We start from the raw sequence: 17,254 nt of genomic DNA on the forward strand, positions 1-17,254 counted from the left end.
AACTCATATAGCATCCTATAGTGCTTGGAGCACTCTCTGGGTAGTTTGAAACATAATAATACAAATAACAACTTGTCCAGCAAGCCTGGATGCACACCGTCACATGGTAAAGGCTTTTGAGTCTGCCAGGGAAAGTGAGAGCAATGCATCCCAAAGCTAACCTGTGATGAGTCTGGATTACTAGCAGGGTCATCCAGGGTGGAACAACCAAAGCAGAGCCATCAGATATGCTGATAATCATATGTGACTGAAACACAAAATGAGAAAACAGAGCAGAACCAAACATTGTTGAAGATTTTGGCCTAGGAATGAGAAATGAGGTAGACATGCAGAATTCTGTGATGCCAACTGTTACATACAGCACTGATGTTACCTGTCTGTCATGGGTTTGGAGGGAAAGTTCCATCCTATGGGGAGTGGAAGGCGGGACATCAGGAGGAGGGGCTGTACTGTATATATATGTGATGCGTGTGTGGAGAAGTTTAGGACACGCTGGGATGTGACGAAGCAGCAGCTGGGAAGAAGAAGCTGGTGTGGGAGTCTGTGTGTCAGACAGGGTACTACTGTGTGTGAGAGTACCAACCTGATAGGTTCAGGTGTCTGTTGGTTAGCCAGAACTGATAGGTTCAGGGTCTGTGCTTCAAGTTAAGGGTTCTGTGTGAACCAAACTGTGTGCATGTATGAATGAGACTAAGCCACGTTACTATATCTTATTCACCTGATCATTTTATTTTCCCTGTGTGTGATTTAAATAAACCTTGTTCTTTTATTTGTTTAAAAATCCATCCCTGGTCTGTGTGACTTCTTATAGGGAATGGTTGGTGGCAGCTTAGTTAACGTGTGGCAGATCCCAGTAGGTCTGGGTTTGTCACATTGATTGGTGTCCAGCGTGTGGGATACGACTGGTCCAGTTGTCCAGCGGTCCAGCAAAGCCTTGGCAAGTGTGCCCAGAGCAAGGGGGGTCTAGTCAGGGACAATCTGAGGCGCGTAGGTAATCTTCTAGGTGTACCTCACGGGGAGGTGCGCTAGTGGAAGAACGTGCCAACTGGGGAGACTAGATTAGGGTGCTCTGAGGCAGCCTGGTTTTGGCGGGAAAAAAAGCTGAGGCAAAACTGTGTAGTAGCAGTGATCTAGCCTGCCTGCTGAGAGGCCCAGCAGAGGGGGGTAGACTCTAATTCGCTACAGTTGCAAGTAGTGCTGAAGGACAGCAGCAATCTATAGGGAAAGCTGGTTCTGAGGCAAAAGAAAAAAAAAAGTGGTCGTTTTATTTTGAGGCTTGACTTTTTGAAGCAGCCTGTTCTGGGGGGGGGATTATGCCCTTGACTCGAAGCCAAATGGCAGAAATGGGTGAAGTGAAAGACCCCCAGGTTGACCAAGGTTCTGAGGATGAATTTGGCTCAGTGCAAGGTGACAGCACGGGAGAACAGAACCCAGAGCTCAGAAAATTGCTCATAGCCCAACAGCATGAACTGAGGATGAGGCAATTTGAAGTGGAGGAAAGATTAGAGAGAGAAAGAAGGGAGGAAAGAGAAAGGCAATTAGAAATGGAGGAAAGGGAAAGAGAGAAACAGAGACAGTTTGAATTAGAGAGAGAGAGAATGGAAAAGGAGGAAAGGTTAGAGAGAGAGAAAATTGCTCTGGAAAAAGAAAGGATGGCGTTTGAATTAAGAAAATTGGAAATGATGAACCAGAACAATAATAACAATAGGGATTCTGAGGGAGGCCAATTGTCTAAGGCTGACCTGAAGAAATTCCCTGTGTACCACAAGGGAGATTGTCCTGAGGTGTTCTTTTCCTTAGTGGAAAGAGCGTTTGTGGACTTCTCAGTGAGGGAAACTGAGAAGATGACCATCATGCGATCTTTAATCAGTGGTAGCCTGGCTGAGGTTTATTCAGAGATGCCACAGGAACTGATGAGAGATTTTGCAGAGTTTAAAAAACTGGTGTTTGCAAGACATGGGATAAATGCGGAACAGCTGAGGCAAAGATTCAGGTCCCTCACAAAGAAACCAGAGCAGACTTTTACCCAAGTGGGGGCTCAATTGGTGAGGCTGCTTGAGAAATGGCTATCTCAGGAGGGGACAGAGACCTTTCAGCAGCTCAAAGACTTGATAGCGCTGGAACAGTTCTATTCAGTCCTGCATGGGGAACTGAAATTCCAGGTGAGGGAAAGGAAACCAAAATCTGTGGCAGAAGCAGCCGAGATCGCAGATTTTATTTCCCAAATAAGAAAGCCCTTGGGTGAGGGGAAAGCGATGGGGAAACCTAAAGAAACCTACAGCAAGTACTCTCAGGGACCAGGGAAAAGCCAGCAAGGGGGAGGGGCCCATGGTGAAGGGAAGCCCTCAGACATGAAACCAAGACCTCAGATTTTGGAGGGAAAACCAAAACAAGATGAGAAAGACTCAAAATACACCAGAAAATGTTATTTCTGTCAGGGAAAGGGCCATCTAATCTCAGAGTGTGAGAAATTAAAGCAGCTAAAAGGAATGGTGCCTCAGGATTCGAGTGGAACCAAGCCAAAAGCTGTGTTCTGTGTCCAGAAAGAGCAAGGCTCATTGTCACTGAGGGAGCCTGTTGCCATGGCTACTCAATCTGGAACAGCTACATCTGCTGATCAGGCTGAGGAAAATGGTCCTCTTGTAGAGGTCAGGCGCTGCCTGCTGGTGAGAACAGATTCTCAGTTGTTTGAGACAGCAGGGGTGGACGTAGGAATACTTGACCATCAGTATAGGGGGCTGCGGGACACTTGTTCTCAGGTGACCCTGTGCCATCCAGATATTATTCCTAGGGAGTATGTAATCCCAAATGAGAGCATGAAGGTGGCAGGGATTGAGGGGCAGGTAATCTCACTGCCAGTAGCGGAGGTACCTGTGAACTTTCAAGGCTGGAGGGGAGTTTGGCGGCTAGCGATTTCATCGACTCTGCCAGCAGCCGTGCTCGTGGGAAATGACCTGGCTGAACATGTGAAACGGGTGCTAGTGATTACACGCTCACAAGCCACCACGGGGACAGTTCAGGGGGGTAATGATGAGCCAGAGACGGAAGCAGAGGGGAGTTCAGAAGCTGTGGTGGAAACCTTAACCACAGACAGCAGATTTGGACAAGAGCAAAAGGCAGACGCCACTCTCCAAAAGTGTTTTGAACAGGTGACTGACGCCCAGCTAACACCTGAAACCCCAGTGAGATTTCTGGAGAAAAGGGGGATTTTATATAGAGAGACCCTGAGGAATATCTCAAAAGGGGGAGATGGGATCAGAAGTCAGCTAGTGGTACCTGAAAAGTATCGCCCCATGATCTTACAAAGGGGGCACTCTGACATGTTTGCTGCACACTTAGGGGTGAACAAAACACAGCAGAGAATCACACAGAATTTTTACTGGCCTGACATAGGGAAGCAGATCAGGGAGTTCTGTAAACAATGTGATGTGTGTCAAAGGCAGGGGAATAGCCGCGACAGGACCAAAGCAAAGTTGTGCCCTTTGCCTGTGATTGACACTCCGTTCAAATGCATAGGGGTGGATATTGTGGGACCTTTGCCCAAGGCCACAAAGAGGGGGAACAGGTTCATTCTCACCATTGTGGACCATGCCACGAGGTACCCTGAAGCCATACCCTTGACTAACATTGAAACTGACACAGTGGCAGATGCCTTGGTGGGGTATATGTCCAGGATGGGATTTGCCTCAGAAATAATCACAGATTTGGGCGCATCGTTCACATCAAAGCTCATGAAACGCTTATGGCAAATCTGTGGAATTAAGCACAAGGAAACCACTGCCTATCATCCTGAAAGTAATGGGTTAACTGAGAAGTTCAATGGGACTCTAATGCGCATGATTAGGGCTTACTTGGCAGAGAATCCAAACAATTGGGACCAGAAGCTGCAATCCCTTTTGTTTGCTTATCGATCAGTGCCACAAGCCAGTACCGGGTTCAGTCCATTTGAACTTTTATTTGGGAGAAGGGTGAAAGGGCCCCTTGATTTGATCAAACAAAATTGGGAGCAGATCACCCAGGATGACCCACAAGACGTTGTGACATACATAGACACCTTAAGGAAGGACTTAAAGAGAAACCTAGAGCTAGCAGCAGAGACCCTGCAAGCTCAAAAGGTCAGAAAGAAAACGTGGTATGACCACAAAGCTAGAGAGAGGCACTTTGACCCAGGGGAGGGAGTGCTTTGGCCCAGGCCCTGCAAAGAGAGCAAACTGCAGCTGGGTAGCCCAGAAAGAAAATACTTGGGTCACATGGTAGGGGGAGGAGTGATAAAACCCCTGGAGGCCAAAATAGAAGCTGTTCGTGATTGGCCCAGGCCCAACACCAAGAAAAAAGTCAAATCATTTCTTGGGTTGGTGGGCTACTACAGAAAGTTCATCCCGAGGTTTAGCGAGATTGCGGCTCCGCTGACCGATCTGACGAGGAAGAAGACTGATGACCGCGTCCCGTGGGCCAGCGACTGTGAGGAGGCGTTCCAGAGGTTGAAGCAGGCGCTCATCAACTATCCAGTGCTGCGTGCTCCAGACTTCGACCGGGAGTTCATCGTCTACACCGATGCGTCTAACAGCGGGGTAGGAGCAGTTCTGTGCCAGGAGGATGAGAATGGTGACCAGCATCCAGTGTCCTACCTGAGTAGGAAACTTCAAAAAGGTGAGAGACATTTGGCAACCGTGGAGAAGGAGTGTTTGGCCATAGTCTACGCGATCCAGAAGGCCAAGCCTTACATCTGGGGAAGACATTTTACTCTGTGCACTGACCATTCACCACTGCAATGGTTAAAGACAATGAAAACCCACAATAGCAAACTTATGAGGTGGGCTTTAAACCTACAGGACTATGACTTTGAAGTGAAGGTGGTCAGAGGGTCAGTGAACTGTGTTGCTGACGCCTTGTCAAGAAGACCTGAAGAATGAAGACGGCGAAAGAAACATGGACTATGTATATATATTGATGACAAAAAGTTAAATGTACCTGTTTTTTTGAACTTGGTTTGTATGAATAAAGGTAAATTGATGTAATGTATATGGTAAATGTTTAAATGCCTAATTGCTATGGTTAACTTAGAATGTAAGTATAAGTAAGTATGATATGGTAGGTATAACTGTTGTTGTGTGTTTTATCCAGGTTGTTTTTTTGGGAAAAAGCACGTTAGCTTTCCCCCTACAAAACAACTTATAAAGAGGGGAGGTGTTACATACAGCACTGATGTTACCTGTCTGTCATGGGTTTGGAGGGAAAGTTCCATCCTATGGGGAGTGGAAGGCGGGACATCAGGAGGAGGGGCTGTACTGTATATATATGTGAAGCGTGTGTGGAGAAGTTTAGGACACGCTGGGATGTGACGAAGCAGCAGCTGGGAAGAAGAAGCTGGTGTGGGAGTCTGTGTGTCAGACAGGGTACTACTGTGTGTGAGAGTACCAACCTGATAGGTTCAGGTGTCTGTTGGTTAGCCAGAACTGATAGGTTCAGGGTCTGTGCTTCAAGTTAAGGGTTCTGTGTGAACCAAACTGTGTGCATGTATGAATGAGACTAAGCCACGTTACTATATCTTATTCACCTGATCATTTTATTTTCCCTGTGTGTGATTTAAATAAACCTTGTTCTTTTATTTGTTTAAAAATCCATCCCTGGTCTGTGTGACTTCTTATAGGGAATGGTTGGTGGCAGCTTAGTTAACGTGTGGCAGATCCCAGTAGGTCTGAGAATGAGAAATGAGGTAGACATGCAGAATTCTGTGATGCCAACAACCTGTTTATTACAAATACACGTTTGGGCAAATAGACAACAGTACACATGGAACAGATTGTGGTACTGACCATGAATCATTATTATCAAAATTTAGAACAAAGTTCGTATATAGAAAAGATTTCCACTACCAAATTCAATTAACTAAGAACCAGAAGGATGGTTGATGGAAGCTAATGATGTTCTCAGGGAAGGATGCAAAAAGACAATTCCCATAGTCAAAAGAAAGGAAGAATCTTAGATGGATGACTGATGGAACTCTTTAAATTGTTAAATGACAAAATAAAAAAAAAGAGGAGATATAGCAAAGGAAGCCAAGATTCATTGGATAAGACAATAAAGCTGGGAAAAGTTGAATGAAAAAAAAGGAAAAGAGGAAGACCAAATAAGATATGGATGGACTCAATAAAGGAAGTCAAAGCCTGAACTCCACAACAGCTGAGCAGGGCTGTTGACAATAGGGCCTTTGGAGGCCACTAATTCGTAACCCCCCCCCCAAAAAAAGCAACTTTATAGCACATAGCAAGAGCAAACTGAAAGCTGACTTAGCAGCCAGACTCTTTCAAGACACAGCAACCCTACATACTGTATACTGTGATTACAAGTATATCATTCATGTAAATATAATTCTCTCTCTCTGTGAGTACTGCAAACACAAATTTCACACAAACACAAATGTGCTTTTTTTGACATAACAAAGCAGTAACAGTAATATAAACACAGCCCAAAATGGGATGCAACAATTTTACACTCCTAAGTTATTTTCATCAACCCAGGAGAAAGGAGTTGCTTGAACAAAGAAGAAAGAACTCAAGTGTCTGTCTCTTTGAAGTCAAATAAGAACGAAGCTCCAGATGTATTTATTGACCAAGGTAACATACTCACAACATAAAGGAACAGCTCCAAACTTTTAAATCTCTAAAATTAAATACAATTACAAATATATAAGTTCACTGCATGGATTCACCTCTCCAGTACCCCTCATGTACAACATACTGAAATACTACTATGTACCTAAACTGAGGTGGTAAGGGCCTTATCAACTTCCAGTGGAACAGCAGCTGTTGACTTTCCAGCTTTCCTTCTCATTCTCCAGTTCAACCCCAGCCCCTTCCTAAGGTTTCCCCACCCACTAGGCTGAACCAAATAGTCCATAAGTGTTCCATAAGTAGGAAAAGTGGAAGATTTAATATTTCTGAAGGATCTCAACTTTGGGGTGTGGACTTACTAGTACAAATAAGACAAATGAGTACAAATAAGACAAATAAGATAAATAGATGCGTACCACTTTTAGATCTATGCAAATTATTTATGAGAGAAATACTGAAATAAAGTACATAAATTTTCGTTGACATTACAGAGAAATAATTGGAATTTATTTTTGCTGTGACCCTTTGGATAAGAGACCGGCTAGTGAGGGGCCAAGATTTCAAGACCCTTCCTCCAATCAGCCATGATCTGCTTCCCATTTTGTTTTTTTTTTTTTTAACTTTTAATGTTCATTGCATTTAAAAAAGAAATAAAAATAAGTAAATAATTATCACAATATTAGCACACAACCAAAATTTCCTAATAAATTTGCAACCCCACCACATATGATATAGTGCTCCTTTTACTGTCTTACATCTCCAACATTTATTTTTCTCATTTTTCTTCACCTTTGCCAATTTCTCTGGTGTCATATACCATCTATATAATATTTTCATATAATTTTCTTTCCAATCTGTACTTATTAATAGTTTTTTGTTACCATTCCATGCTCTAAACCAAGCCTCTGTTTGAATTGTTCTACCTAATTCCTGCATCCATTTTATCGTATTTTCTTTAATTACTTCCTTTTCCATATTTCTTTCCAATAATAGTTTATACAACTTTGCGATTTGGTGATTTTCTTTTCCCTATATTATCTTGTCTAGTTGATTGTATATACCAATATCCCTCATTTTGTAAACTTGTAGACACAGAAATTCGTGTGTTACAACTCCATAGCCCTAGCCAACACTCAGAAGCTGAAGCCCAAGTTTGGAAACCACTGCACTACTGGTACGGGCTTAGCTCAAAGTAATTTCCCACTTCACAAAAACAAACCCAAAAAACGCAAAACTAAAACTGAATTTTAAAAAAGGCCGGGCAGCTGAGGGGCTTAACACCAAGAGAGGCCTGGTGGGGAAAAAACAGAAATTGGGCCTTCTTGGCAGTGGCCCCTCGGCTTTGGAACAACTTACTTGCTGGGATCTGCCTGGCTCCCTCACTGAAGGCCTTCAAGACTAACTTGAAGACATGGCTATATAGGGAGGCCTTCCCTACAGCCATTACCTAGCCTATCTCTCCTTTTCTCTCTCTCTTCTTTTTCTTCTTTTCTTCCTTTCCCATCTTGGACTCTGTGATCTGGATTTTATTTTTATGTTATACAGTGGTGCCTCGCTTAACGAGCGCACCGTTTTAACGATGAATCCGTATAGTGATGCGTTTTTTGCAATCGCTAATGCGATCGCATTGCGATGTTTAGAAAACAGCTGATCGGCGGTTCCAAAATGGCCGCTGGGTGCAGAAAATGGCCGCCCGTAGCGTTTTCGCGCCTTGCCCTCGCTTACCAAGGTGGCAAAAATGGCGGCCGGATGGGGAATCTTCGCTTACTGGTGAGTTTTCCCCCCATAGGAACGCATTAAACCCCTATGGGTTTATATGTTCCGTATAGCGATGTTTCCGGATAGCGACGTTAATCCTGGAATGGATTAATGTCGCTATGCGGGGCACCACTATATGTAAACCACCCAGAGTAGACACGTTCTACATAGGTGGTATATAAATCTAATAAATAAATTAAAGCATCTGAGGGAGTGTTGTGATTAAAAATATTAAAGCAGCAGAAGATTTAATGTTGCTGTTATGCTGGTGACTACAGGGAAACATATTTTATGACGAAAATAAAACAAAGAGATGGTGGAAACAATATACTGAAGGATTATACAGAAGAAATACAAGGATGCAGATTCCTTTGAAGAGGAATTATATGATGAAGAACCTGAAATTTTAGGAAGTGAATGGAAAGCTCCTCTCAAAGCATTTGGAAGAAATAAATAACTGGGAATAGATGGGATACCAAATGAACAATTCCAAGGTACAAAGACTGAATTGGTCAAGATCCTAACAAGAACATCCCAACAAATCTGTAAAACAAACAAAAAAATGGCCCACAGGCTGGAAATCTTGAATATACAGTACATTTCCATTCTCAGAGAGGAGATGCTAAGGAGTTCAATAATTATAGGGCCAATGCATTAAGGAGATGTGAAAACTGTGGAAGAAACACTAGAATTTAAGATATGCTAATGACCCCTTATTATTGGTAGAAAACAACAGAACTGACTCCTAATGAAGGCAAAAAAAACAAAGTTCAAAAGCAGGAATGTAGCTGAACACTAATAAAGAAGACAAAAATCATGACTATAGAACTATACAGTTTTACAGCTGATAATGAATAAACTGAAATTGTTAAATATTGTATACTTTGGCTCAATCAAAAATCCAAATGGAGACAGCAGACAACAAATCAAAGGAAGACTATGACTTGTAAGGGCAGTTATGAAGAAACTAGAAAAGATTATCAAGCAAATGTGTCACTGGAGATGAAGGCCAAGATAATCCACATACTGTATTTCTGATTATTATGGATGCGAAAGCTAGGCAGTGAGGAAAGTCAACAGAAAAAAAATATTCATTTGAAATATGGTAGAGGAGAGTTTTGCAGATATCCTGGGTTGCCAGAACAAATGGATCCTAGATCAAAGCAAGCTGGGACTTCCTCTAGAAGCAAAAATGACAAAACTGAGGCTGTTGTACTTTGGACACACCATAAGAAGACAAGACTTGCTGAAAAGACAATAATGGTAGGAAAAGCTGAAGGCCGCAGGAAAAGACCAAATAAGAGATAGATTGATTCCATTATAGAAGCCATAGACTTGAGTTTTTAAGAGCTGAGCAAGGCTGTTGAAGACAGGACATTTTAGAGGTCACCATTCAGAGCACATAACAACAACATGGATGACCTCCAGAATGTCTTACCAGTAACAGCCTTGCTCAGTTCTTGAAAACGCAAGGCTTCTTTTACTTAATGTTATACAGTATTATGGGAAAAACAAATCTTAGTTTTGTGCTTTAGGCCTTCCATATTCAGTGAGACTTACTTCCAGGTGAAATAATATTACACTTCAGAATAAGATATGCTGTTGGGGAATAATATAGTACAGGGCAGAATTTTAAAAGTCTAGCTCTAATTTAGGAATGCACAATTTTAATCTAAAATCATGACTGAACATTTCAAGAACCAGTGCCAATATCACCGACCTGTGCAGTTGTTCCCACAGAAGAACTTTCCTTGCCTTTTAATACGCACATAATAAAGGAATAATGAAGTACAATTCAGAGAACAACTCTAGAAAAGCAAAATGCTTTCTTTGTAAAAAATTATTTCTCCCTGCCAAAGCCAGCATGTTCTATACAGAGCAGCAATGCTGAGTTGTACTGGAAGATGTGACAAAGCTATTACTACTACCTAGTGAACATGGATGGATGCAGGAGGTGATTATGCCTAAAGCACTGTATTTCCTTTTCCACTCACTGCACTTGTCAGCTTGTAAAGCTGCCAAATTTCGATCTGCCTTTGGAAAAAAGAGATTAATCGTCACTTCATCTTTCATGCTCTTGGAGACTAATCAAACAGCACAAAAGGGTACAAGGGGAGATTCGTCATCCTTTTGTCTTTTACTTGTAAAGTTAGTCTTCAGTAAAGAAACAGGCAATCATGATTGTATGAAGTCTTGCCCAAATGTAGATACTACTCTGATTCTTCATGAACAAATTTATAGACTCACTAATGGATTGATAAATCCATGGATGTCTTCAAGATGAGGACATTTATTTTACTTTAAAGGTAAGCTTCCTTTCCTAATCATACATGTTTTACAATCGTTCGATGTGTATCCATGGGTGATCTGAAGATACAAACTTGTACCTGTATTAAGTGATTAGGTGGGGCAGTGATATTCATGTTATACTGAGTTAATAAGGTTATAAAGGCAGGCTAAGATGTATGTAGCATTACAATTGCACAACATCAGCACACTCTAGGCAACCCAGCTGTGAAAGGGCATCATCAAGTCATCAACTTGGAATAACCAAATACAGATTTGCAGTACCCTAGATCAACAGAAGAGATGTGTATGCATATAAATGTAGTGGGAAGCATAATTAATGCAAATAACAGTGTATTTTAATGTACTGAACTCTGCAAAATGACCCGGTAGACTCAAATGAGATTAAGAACAGATATTGGCTAGACTTTTAAATACTAAAAATAAATGCTGTTATTGCTTTTTTAAGCCTTAAGCTTCTTTCATTCTCTACTGAATTCTTCCACAGCCAAAGGAATTCAAAAGTAGGAGGACTAGTGCAGGTATAAATGCTTCATAAAACGCTGAATTATTCTGGCCTAAACATACAGTTCCAGCACTCACACTTCCATTCGTATGGAAGACATTCACTCCTCCCTTTAGGGTACAGCTCACAATCTGAGGTTCTCCCAATCTGCAGACTTTTTCTCCGTGACTGGCTGTCTAAGAGATGGGCTGTTACACGGTTTTGCTTAATTGCCCCTTCCCCTTTTTACATTGCTTGTTTTTCATATTGTAAGCCACCTTGAGTTCTTTTGAGGAGAAAAGTGGGGTATAAAATATTTTAAGTAAATAAACAACAGTGCATACTAAACTGACCCACACAAAGTTGGAAAGAAATCACCATATTACTATATTTCAGCACGATGGGGAAAAAAGAAAGAGAATGAGAGAGGAGAAGGCATAATATTGTAGCACTTTACAGGCTAAAATATTTATTTCAGTGTGAGTTTTCATGGTTCAAATCTACTTCAAGTACAAAGGCCTACTCTAACTGCAACTTCCAGTTAGGCCCATTTAAATCAATGGAACTTATGGAGGGGTTATGGAGGCATCAAAACCCAATTGATCCAATAGGTCTACTCCAGTAGAATCCACTATACTAAGCAACAGGAAATTGTCCAAGGAGTGCAAATATTGTATCCTTTATATTTTATACATATATCAATATAACCCTAGCCACTTTATCATCTGAAATACAACTTATGACCCTGCCTAGGACCTGCAACCTTAAGTAATTGACAGCTTTATCATTCTATTCTTATGTTAACAAAGCATTTGCAATTCGTCTATTATCTTTTTTAAAATCTGGTCATGACTCTCACTACTATGAGGATATGGATAAGTATAGAGGAGACAGTATCAGCACCTCTCATCTAATGAAGTGGACTTTGATCAATGAAAGCCCACACTGAAATAAATCTGTTAGCTTTGTAAACTGCCACATTATTTTGCCCTCCTCATTTTTATTACATTATCCCTTAAAGGTATTCCAAAAAGATATGAAACTTGCCTTTAACAAATGCTACTGGGGTGTCTAGAAGATTTAACAGAGGCACATGTCCTCTCTAAGAAACTTGCTATATATACATATACCCTGTACGCATATGTACATATACCAACCTGTATATCTACAGCTACTGTTTCTCACACACAAACCATTAAACATTGCTGATAATACTTGCTTTTACACTGAACAAAGTCTAAAATTCATCTGTAAGTGAAGCTAGAAGAAACGGCTGTACAGTGACATATAAAACAGGACACTTGAATTTAAGATTCTCATCAAAATTGATACTTTTATTGGACAAAATTCACATTTTTTTTTTAAATTCCAGGCAAACTATTTGAACTTTACATTTCCCTGAACTTACTGCCCCACATTTTACCACTGATACACAAATTATTTACTTTTTTAGAAGGCACATTTTAGACAGACATTTGAGCAGGTAAATTTACATCCTTTTGGCAATACGGTTTATCAAGAACTCAGGGTGCGGTGTACCACTAAGGCAAAATTAAGCATATCAATTATATTCTAATTGTAAATAAGTTAAGATTGTGCTTATTTTCCTCCCATTAAAATAAATAGAACTTCAGTGTGCTTCATTTTGGACTACAAAATAAAGTACATATTAACTGTGGGGATTAAACTTCAAATGAATGTAACAGTTGCTTACAAGACATTGTACCTGGACTTGGTATGGTGAAAATAGAAGGACATCTTCCATTGACAGATGATATTTATTCCACTGGAAGAATCCTGCTGGCAAAAGGTGCAGGACAGTGATGTCAGGTGACTTCACCTTGCTCAATATTCTGGAGAAATGGCAGCTGATTTTGAGAGGGAGCCTGTGACTACAGAGGGGTGAGGAAACCAGCAAAAGCCACCTTGACGCTTTATGTCCATCAAAATAGATTCTGCATTAATCCCACATTTAGGGATGGACACATCTGTTAGTTTCACTTTCTCACACTCAACATTTCTGAATTTCAAGTTTTTTTCCAGTAGATTTATGAAGAAATATATAGATTCTGGGAATGCCTCATACAAAAAAATCAAAATTCTTACCCATCTCTAATCCAAGGCACTTAAGAATGGGACCTGTGATTCATATAAAAAGGAAAAGGAAGCAATTTCTACAGGATGAGATTAGAACTTAATTCAAACTAATTCTCACCCTAGAAAGAGAGACCACCACACACTATCTCCAGCTAACTAGTGGTTATCTTAAATTAGGAAATATACCTATAAACTAATTACGAGACTAACAGACCTTCCTTCACACCTGTACTCTTATATGCAAAATCATTTCAGTTTTAAAACTAAACTTCAGTCGAACTATACCTGATTTAAAGGGAAAGCATTTAAAAATACTGCACAGTATATGTTTACAAAAGCTGTCCCATCAACAAAAATTAACAGAACTACAAAAAAAGAGAAATATAAATGAGTAAAAAATAAAATTTCTTAAATCACAACCTGCTATATAAAGACAATACAACTTACAGCCAGCAGACAATATGCCTTAACAGTTTAAGTTAAAAGAAGAGTTTGTAATTTCCTCTTCTTAACTTCTTTCCAAGGAGCATATTTTGAACCAAATACTACTCTAAACAAATTAAAGCAGAATTATTTCCCACCATTGAAGGAACAGAAAAACAGTACTGGAGTTAGCATCAAAGATTTCCGAGTAGCTGGACTACTATAATTTCTTATTGAAGACTTTTCCCGTGAATCGTAACAAAAACAGGACTGCCTTTCAGCACATTGCTCTTTAAAAATTAATCGTGTCTATTACTGAGCAATGAACAATTTAAGCTGCAACATTTAACAAAGGAAACAAAAAGGGTGGGGACCCAAGGCCTGTGGATGTGTGGTGTTCTCTGGGCAGAGCTGGGTTTCTTATTCTCTCCTCTCGCTACACCCCCTGGCCATTTTCCTCACCAACTGTCTAATGAAGATAGGAGGATCCTGTGGGGTGAAATTCAATACTGTGTGCATCTGAACAATACTGTGTTCAGAAAACAAAGACTGGCATGTGAGATGGAAGCAGTACTTTTCAAGTGTTTGAATATTGGCCAATTAATGTAAATAAAATCCTTACAATAGGACACCACCATAAAACAAATGGTTAATCCTTGGGCAATTTCATTTCTATACCACATGCAGATCTATCAAAACAGCACTGCTCTGAACAATTTCTAATTTAGGACAGTCAATTTCAGAATATTTAAAAAATGTTGTAAAAATGCTTCAATATTTTAATATGCTTCCAGAATTCATTTAAAGTAAATACTGTAATGTTATAACTGGACAAAATAAAAATATAAATTAAATTGTTTACAAAATAATTTTCAACAGTACTTTTGACAAGAAGCACTAGGTATTAAGAACACTGACTAAAACAAATGTATTTTTAAAATGCTCTTTATTTAATATTTTTCCTAACTCCTCATCCACTGATTTCAGACACTGTGATCAAATAAAGACTATTTTTTAAAAAAATGCATAATGGACTATGGGTACACATACAGTGAAGTGTGTCTGTACTCATAATGTGAGTTTCAAATGAAGTCAATTGAATCTTAAAATAATTATTTTTTCTGAATATCACCTAGTTAGAATACAGTTCAATGAGAATTTTAACTCCAAATGTGCTTGTTTCAAGCAACATCACAGTTCATTACAAGTAATTACTTGGGCAAAATCCTACCTTTGTAGAAATTAAGGTATCATTTGTTCTTTACGGTCAGAATGCTATTGTGAAAACATGGAGCAAAAGGGCTATTGCATAAATATCTCCCCTCTATGGCAGATTTCCAGTTGCATGACTGGTGCCCCAATTGATCTCTCATCCAGGGGAAGAATGAGCATGTAACGTTGCATATGCAGAAGTTGTATAAGTGTTCGAGGAATACTTCTGTATCTGCACTTCTGCTCTGAATTCTTCCAATAGGAGACCAGCCATAATCTCATAACTCCATTCTAAAATACCACTATGTGGTTACCAATCAATTACCAAATAACAGTTACTATTTCTATACTAAAGACAGAATAGGTTTCTACAACAGTGTCTTTAAAAAGCCACATTCTTTGACAGTGCTTTTTAAAATAAACTATCTGCAGGGAAAGCATCTCTTAATCATGATGGGACTTCACTATATTGCATATCGAATTGCCAAAGAAAAAAGACAATGGTAAAAACTGGATTGAAAAAAAGAGAGAGAGAGGAAAAAGGAAATTGACATTTGGCAAACAAGAATTATAAATTAAATCTGTGAGAAATTTATTGATTTTTAAAATTGTAAATCCATTTAGAAAACTATTACTGAACATCAGGGACGAAGACAGGTCTGCAAAGCAACCCTCTTCCATAATATCTTCTCCATTACCTAACTGGTGAAGTAGCACTTTTGTTGAACACAACTTCAAGGGGGGAAAAGCAGCATAAAGTAATACCCGGCACACACACACACACATTTTTTATTTGTTTTGCTTTTTTTCCTTTAAAAAGGGTATAAAATAATTCTAAGGCACTTAGGACAAGAACTCCATCTCCAGTTCGTGTATTGATGGTCGACATGCTTTGTTCTTTATCCTACACAAAGGCACTGTGCAGTCACTGTTCTGACCTTCTACATCAATATCAAGTAAACAGGGCATATGGGATTTAGTTCTGTCCTCAGTGTCTGTCAGTGAGTTAGCCTTTGAACGTCTATTACCCTCTGAATTATCTATCTCAAAACAGTTTGATGTCATGCTTCGAGGAATTGCCTGCCAAGGATCTATCCTGCTTCTTAAAAAAGAAGGCCGAGGTCTTGGAATAATATTGACAGTTCCTTGCTTTTCAGGTAGAGGATCACTGTGGAAGTTTCTTTGCTGGAGAGATGAAACATGTGAAATCTCAGAAGCTCCACCAACAATTCCATTAGCTAGATGGAAAAGACAATGAAGAACAAATTTAGAATGACCTTACATATTAAAAAATTTAAAATGATTTTAAAATAGTTAAAAATATACAGTGGTGCCTCGCAAGACGAGCGCTCCATTTTATGACAAAATCACATTACAACGAAGTTTTTGCGATCGCAAAACAATGTTTCCTATGGGGGAATTTTGCTTTGCGATGATCGGTTCCCTGCTTCGGGAACTGTTTCTCGCAAAATGATGATTTTCGGCCAGCTGATCAGCAGTTTCAAAATGGCCACCGGGTTTAAAAAATGGCTCCCCGCTCTTTTCTGGGATGGATTCCTCGCTGCACGGGCAGGGAAAAGGCCACGCTATGGAGGATCTTCGCTGGACGGTGAGTTTCAAGCCCATAGGAACGCATTAATTGGATTTTAATGCATTTCTATGGGCTTTTTAATTTTGCTTTACGATGTTTTCGTTCTACAATCATTTCGCTGGAATGAATTAACATCGTAATTCGAGGCACCACTGTATTAAAAAAGAGTGGCATATACAGTATATGAATAACTAGTCAACATCTATAAGGTTCTGGACATTTAATAGAACAAAATGATTCCAGAGAGCAGCTGTTAGAACATGTGTCCCTATCCTGGGCAACAGACATATAACCTAGATGAAATGGCTTAACCTATAAGAAGACATTGTAAGGTGTTTATATAACTGTTTTCTCATTCCCCTGAAATCATGACAAAGGTACATAAATATGACAGAACAAAGGGGCAGTCTAAATTCAGGTCCGGGGATGGACTATATGATCTTTAAATCTCACATAATAACCAATAATCATAATATTATATAATAACCAATAATAATAATATCATAATAACCAATAATCCAACAGCTGGAGAGGGAGGCAAGACAGAATCAATCCTTTGTATATACTTAGAATGTGGGAAATGATATACTGTAAATGGTATGGATGCAAGATATGGAGAATGGTTATTGTATAAAATAGAACAACCTGGGACATTGGGTGTGACCAATGAACGGTTGCCTGCTAATGTCAAATTCTCAAAGTGCAAGCTAAGATCAAGTCACTAAAGTTGCCACATTCAAGATCTCTGGATCTTTGCCTCTCTGTCTA

General features: G+C 39.8%; 1 protein-coding gene across 2 annotated transcripts in view; it reads right to left on the reverse strand.

Annotated features, from left to right (window-relative positions):
• Window positions 1–12,469: 12,469 nt before the first annotated feature.
• MAP3K21 (mitogen-activated protein kinase kinase kinase 21) overlaps window positions 12,470–17,254 on the reverse strand; it is a 54,877-nt gene continuing 50,092 nt past the window's right edge. For both annotated transcript variants that reach the window (XM_020786852.3, XM_020786833.3), the window contains one exon: window positions 12,470–16,133. In XM_020786852.3, the coding sequence (XP_020642511.2) occupies window positions 15,739–16,133 (395 nt within the window). In that variant the 3' untranslated portion in view covers window positions 12,470–15,738. The remainder of the gene's footprint in view (window positions 16,134–17,254) is intronic.

This window comes from Pogona vitticeps, chromosome 1, assembly GCF_051106095.1.
Source record: "Pogona vitticeps strain Pit_001003342236 chromosome 1, PviZW2.1, whole genome shotgun sequence".
Classification (NCBI taxonomy): Eukaryota; Metazoa; Chordata; class Lepidosauria; order Squamata; family Agamidae; genus Pogona; species Pogona vitticeps.